The sequence below is a fragment of the Vigna umbellata genome, chromosome 2 (assembly GCF_029865625.1).
Source record: "Vigna umbellata cultivar VRB3 chromosome 2, Vumbellata_1.0, whole genome shotgun sequence".
Classification (NCBI taxonomy): Eukaryota; Viridiplantae; Streptophyta; class Magnoliopsida; order Fabales; family Fabaceae; genus Vigna; species Vigna umbellata.
In genome coordinates, this window is record NC_142166.1 from 6,986,912 (window position 1) to 6,992,401 (window position 5,490).

A 5,490-nucleotide genomic window follows, 5' to 3' on the forward strand; every position below is an offset into this window, starting at 1 on the left:
ATTTTCCTTGTTAGTCCTATTAAATAGTATAAATATGCATGGTTTATTAATAAATAATAATAAAATTTAAAAGTTTGTATTAAGGATATTAAGTTTAGTATTGATAATGTTATTTTAAAAATTTAACAAAATAACTTTATACTGAGTAAATGTGATTATTTAAATCTGAAGATACTGTGATATACTTTTACATACATATTATATAAAGGTAAAATGATTTAAAAAATATAAAATTTTTTATTTTTTTTTAAGAAAAAAGAGAGTAAAAAATTAGTAGAAATAGTTGAAATGAATTATAAAATATTTAGGTATTTAAAAGACATTTTTCTTGGAAACATATATATAAATTATTACCATAATATTAATTTATTAATCAATTTATAGATTACTAGAAGATAGAGTAATAATTGTTTGTGTGAAAGCGTGCCAAAATCGATTATGAGAAGAATAATAAATAGAAATGAAAAATGATGAAGAGAAATGACAAAGACATGAACAGGAAGAAATGGACCGAAAAGAGGAGAAGGAAGAAATTTGAAGAAACAGCAAAGAAAAATTTCTATTTTGATGCCTTCTCTTTTACTGTATGTAATGTGAGCCATGTCACTTCCCATCACCTACCACTGATAATTCCATGCCTTCTTATTAGCCCCACCATTTGCCTCTCCTCAGAATTTCATGTGCCTCTTGTGTTCTTCAATTCCCTCCAATTTCACCACAGGGTGTGATTAGTGCCTTTGCTGTGACCTCCTCCTTCATTTGGTCCAGTGAGGGGAGGGGGTCTCAGAAGTTCCATTTCAGAAACAGACACCCTTTTGATCATTTCCGAAAACCCAGAAAGCAAAAGCTAACATTGGTAGGATTTTGACAATGGATGTGAAGTTTTGGTGCTACAATGGCTTCACACCCAAAAGGGTTTTGGAAGCTTGAAAGATCTAGTGTTTAACTTGCTTCAGGGTCTGAAAAGTAGCTGGGGACAAATCTTGAAGGATTTGAGTTGTGAAGAGGTACTCATCGATCCTTTTCAGCTCCAAAGACTTGTTTTTGCCTGTTTTTTGCCTAGTATGTAAGAAAGTTTTTGCAATGTTGACGGTAACAAACGAAGATATGTATGGTTCCTTTTTTGTTGTTTTCTCATTGGCCCGCTTGCAACGTGACTCAATTATTTTTGGGTTTGCTGAATTTTGAAATTTTAGTGGGCTTTTGTCTTCCCGAGTACTGAGAGAATAAAGTCCGGTCCTTCTCGCTTACTTTGTTTTCAGTGTTCTAAAAAACATTTTTCTTTGTTTTTATGCTCTTTTGGCTTCTTACGATTTCGTATTTTGCAATAAGTTTGAAATCAAAGGCTTTTCTCCGCTTCATATGTGCTTCATTTACTAGGGATGTGAATAATACACCAAAATGCTGCGTTTATTTTTCCAAAAAATTTCCAATTTATTTATTTTTTCTGGGAAATGAACTCCTGTTAGTATGTAACCAGGTTTTGTTTTCCCAGTTACTTGTGTATATGCTGGCAAAGATAGTTCAGTTTGCTGCTGACATTTTTTAAGGTGGATGTGCAATTAACTTTCTCAAATCTGGTGATTTGCGGAATCAAGTTGAACAATTTGGTGTCATAATTCAAGTTAATCAAATGTTTTACTTCTTGCTACATGATTTTCTGTGTGCATGTTAGTACCCTCATATATTTTAACTCTGACTCATGCAGTTTGTTTAGCAGCAAAATGGCATCTGATCTGAGTTCGGGGTTGTCCAAGAAAACTTTTGTATTTGGTTTGAAAGTGTGGGTACTAATGGGAATACTAGTTGGGTTATTCATCATAATCATTCTTGTGGTGCTATCAATATGTCTCACTTTAAGAAAGAAGTTCAGAAGAGTCAAGGGTAAGCTTCCACTCAGCCATGTGTTAGCTGTTTCAGAAGAGATCAAAGAAATTAGAGTTGATCAAGTTTCAGCAAATAATCATCCACAGAATGGTACTTTTATGAGTCTGAATGACAAATTTGGTGAAGGGGAGACTGAAAAGGTTTTGAACCAAACACAGAATGGGGACAATAGTAGTCAATCAGGCTCCTTTAATCATTTAGAACAAGATGGTAATGGCTCTCAATCAGGTGAAGAAAGTGGTGCTAAGGGAATTGCTTCTTATAGGTCTTCTTTGCATCCTATAACCGCACCATCCCCTTTGTCTGGTCTGCCGGAATTCTCACAGCTTGGCTGGGGCCACTGGTTTACATTAAGGGACCTAGAACTTGCTACAAACAGATTTTCAAAAGAAAATGTTATTGGGGAAGGTGGATATGGAATTGTTTATCGTGGTCAATTAATCAATGGGAGTCCTGTGGCCATAAAGAAGCTACTCAATAATTTGTAAGTTATTTTATTATCATGTTTTGTTGCATTGCAGCCGTTCTGTTCATTTTAATTTTAGATTAGTTTATACAATGTCATGTTTCATGTTTTGTTAGATCTTGTTTATCTCACAACTGTTGATATCCATCATGCAGAGGACAAGCTGAAAAGGAATTCAGAGTGGAGGTTGAGGCTATTGGTCATGTGCGGCATAAGAACTTAGTACGACTTTTGGGCTACTGCATTGAAGGCACACATAGGTAACAGATTCTTTAATGTTTGCACATTATGTGTGTTTGACTGTTTGATTCTCTACTCGATTTGATCATTTGACCGACAGCTTAAATGCTTACTGTTTGATATCTCCATTATTCTGATTTACAAATCTATTAGATGTTTGAAAAATTATGGCCATAAGTTTTTTCTTGGATGAAAATTCTTCGTAATTGACATATTTCTCTCTATATCACAGTTTGCATATTCTTATTAGTACTAAGTACTGTTTTATATTATCTGTAGATTTTATTGAACCTGCTAATAATTTCAGGTTGTTGATATATGAGTATGTTAACAATGGCAATTTAGAGCAGTGGCTTCATGGGGCCATGCGGCAGCATGGTTTTCTTACTTGGGATGCTCGGATAAAAATTCTCCTTGGAACAGCCAAAGCGTATGCTCATCTGTTCCTGAAAACAAATTAATCTACTAATTGTCTTCAGCTTCATTGTCTTTTTTACGAGTTTCCTTTTGATCTCTGATTATCTTGTAGGCTGGCTTATTTGCACGAGGCAATTGAGCCAAAAGTTGTGCATAGAGATATTAAGTCGAGCAATATTCTAATTGATGAGGACTTTAATTCCAAAATATCTGACTTTGGGCTGGCTAAGTTACTTGGTGCTGGAAAAAGTCATATTACAACCAGAGTTATGGGCACTTTTGGGTAAGCTTCTCGTTTACAAATTAGGACTTTTTTGTTTTGTTTTGTGTAAAAGTTAGTTTCTTTATAAATGTTTAGTTAGGCATGGTGATGTTGACAACACAACTAAGTACAATCTATTCTTTTTGTTATATTATTAATTTGAGTAAATTATATTATTAACTTTTATGGTTTGGCTGAAGGTTTAGATTTACATTCCAGGAATTTAACACCATTTCCAAAAGCAAGCACAATCTTTGGTTCAATTTTGCTCAGTGATCTCATGCATGTAGTCTAATCATGATTAGAACATATACATTGTAAGATAGTCCATTTTTCCTAAAGAATTTATGACGGTTTTGTCAAAAAACAGCAGATAATCATTTAAACGCAAAATTGTCATAGTCTAGTATATGCTTGCATTTAATTTTTCAGATATGTTGCACCAGAATCTGCCAATTATGGCGAGTGACCTCAAATTTTAAGAAACACCATCTCACAGCAATCTCATTCGCACTCTAAATTTGATTAATCATTATTTTTTCTTTGCACTTGATATTACAGAAACTGAAACTGTCGCTAACTTATTCTTCTTTTCTTGTTTGCATTGCATTTTCCCAGATATGTAGCTCCAGAATATGCCAATTCTGGCTTGCTAAACGAGAAGAGTGATGTTTACAGCTTTGGGGTATTGCTCCTTGAAGCAATTACAGGAAGAGACCCCGTGGATTATAGCCGACCAGCAGCCGAGGTATGTACATTCAGTCTCATTACTGTTATACAGACATGTTTGTTTCTCTTAGAAAGTGTATACATAATCAATCTTTTTCATCTCTAGTCGAAACGAGATTTCTAATGTTTTTAAGTTGAGTAGCATCTTTAGAAGTACTAAAATAAAACAGAGTCATAGATTTTACATAGGAATATTTGATTGAGTAATTGCCAAAGGAGCACTAGTATGTCTTAACATGAATTGTGTTTTAGAAAGAATGAAAAACATAAAACATATCGAATGGAACAGACAAAGACTTCATAATTTTTCTTTCTGTTCCAACAGTTTTGACTCTATGAAGTCATTGGACTTTCCTTAACACTATCAGGTCGATCTTGTAGGTAAATTTGGTCGACTGGCTGAAGATGATGGTAGGTTTTCGACGCTCAGAAGAGGTGTTGGATCCCAACATCGAGACCAGGCCATCGACAAGTGCTCTTAAACGAGCCCTCTTGACAGCTCTGAGATGTGTTGATCCAGATGCAGAAAAAAGACCAAGAATGAGCCAAGTCGTCCGCATGCTTGAATCAGAGGAATATCCTATACCACGAGAGGTTTGAGTTCTGAATCTCACCTCCAACAACACAGTATTTTTCCAATTTGGTTCTGTTACATGATGTTGTATTAGGTTCCTTGCAACAACATATAAAAAGATTAAACAAGACAAGGGAAAGTGTGCATGCAGAGAGCACAAAGAAAATGAAAACAAAAGGAAAAAGCAACATTTATTTTGAGACCCCTTTGGCTCTTTGAACTCATCACATGTTAAAAGTTTACATTTTGTGTTGTTTCTGAAACATTGTGAATGGCATTTCAGGATCGAAGACGCCGGAAGAGTCAGGCCGGAAACATGGAGGTGGAGACTCATTCTGATACAGACAAGAGTGACAATGCAGATTATAAGTCCAATGGCAGAAGGAACCAATGTGTGTAGCAGAGGCAGGCATCTCAAAGAATTTATGGAATGAAGAACACAAGTTAATGGTAAATTTTGCACTTTTGAGCTTTTGTAAAAGTTGTGATGGCTGCCACTTTATACATGAAAACATGGAGCAGGAACAGGTTTCTTTGGGATGGTTTATATACTTATTTGTTGTTATAGTTAGTTTGTAGATGTTAGATTGTAGATTATTGTTTATGGATAATGGTGGTTTGTACAGTTTCATTACTATTCTTTCCTATTGTCCTTTCACTAGTTTTTTGACCTGTCCATGTTAACTTAGATTATAATATTTGATTTCACTAAGAAAATAATGCAATCATTATTCATAATATATGTTCAAATTAGAGTACACAATGATGGTATGAAATAAAAATGTTTATGTAAATTATAGAAAATTCGAAGAATGTTGCATTACCTCAATTTTATATTGACATAAGAAGTCTTCTATTGATGATAAGTGTTTTTCTCAATATCTTTTATCTACCATTAATTCACTAATAATCTCA

The 5,490-nt window shown here is 34.2% G+C and overlaps 1 protein-coding gene across 4 annotated transcripts; it reads left to right on the forward strand.

The window, feature by feature from the left end:
- Nucleotides 1-500: 500 nt before the first annotated feature.
- LOC124826827 (putative receptor-like protein kinase At5g18500) lies at nucleotides 501-5,233 on the forward strand. Of its 4 annotated transcripts, none has more exons than XM_088105934.1 (8): nucleotides 501-1,007; nucleotides 1,718-2,371; nucleotides 2,509-2,613; nucleotides 2,901-3,023; nucleotides 3,123-3,293; nucleotides 3,891-4,020; nucleotides 4,383-4,595; nucleotides 4,859-5,233. In XM_088105934.1, exons 2-8 carry the CDS (start codon nucleotides 1,725-1,727, stop codon nucleotides 4,973-4,975), a joined length of 1,506 nt encoding a protein of 501 aa, XP_087962060.1. In that variant the 5' UTR covers nucleotides 501-1,007; nucleotides 1,718-1,724; the 3' UTR covers nucleotides 4,976-5,233. The 4 variants fall into 4 exon arrangements, with proteins under 4 accessions (XP_087962060.1, XP_087962059.1, XP_047155724.1 ...); XM_088105933.1 differs by having other exon boundaries at nucleotides 1,721-2,371; XM_047299768.2 differs by having other exon boundaries at nucleotides 502-1,007; nucleotides 1,709-2,371.
- Nucleotides 5,234-5,490: the final 257 nt, after the last annotated feature.

Excerpts from the sequence above, each read along its gene's own strand:
- LOC124826827 (XM_088105934.1), top strand. The coding sequence starts at position 1,725 with ATGGCATCTGATCTGAGTTCGGGGTTGTCCAAGAAAACTTTTGTATTT. Across the intron at positions 2,614-2,900 it reads TGCATTGAAGGCACACATAG|GTTGTTGATATATGAGTATG; the intron begins GTAACAGATTCT and ends TAATAATTTCAG. Across the intron at positions 3,024-3,122 it reads CTCCTTGGAACAGCCAAAGC|GCTGGCTTATTTGCACGAGG; the intron begins GTATGCTCATCT and ends ATTATCTTGTAG.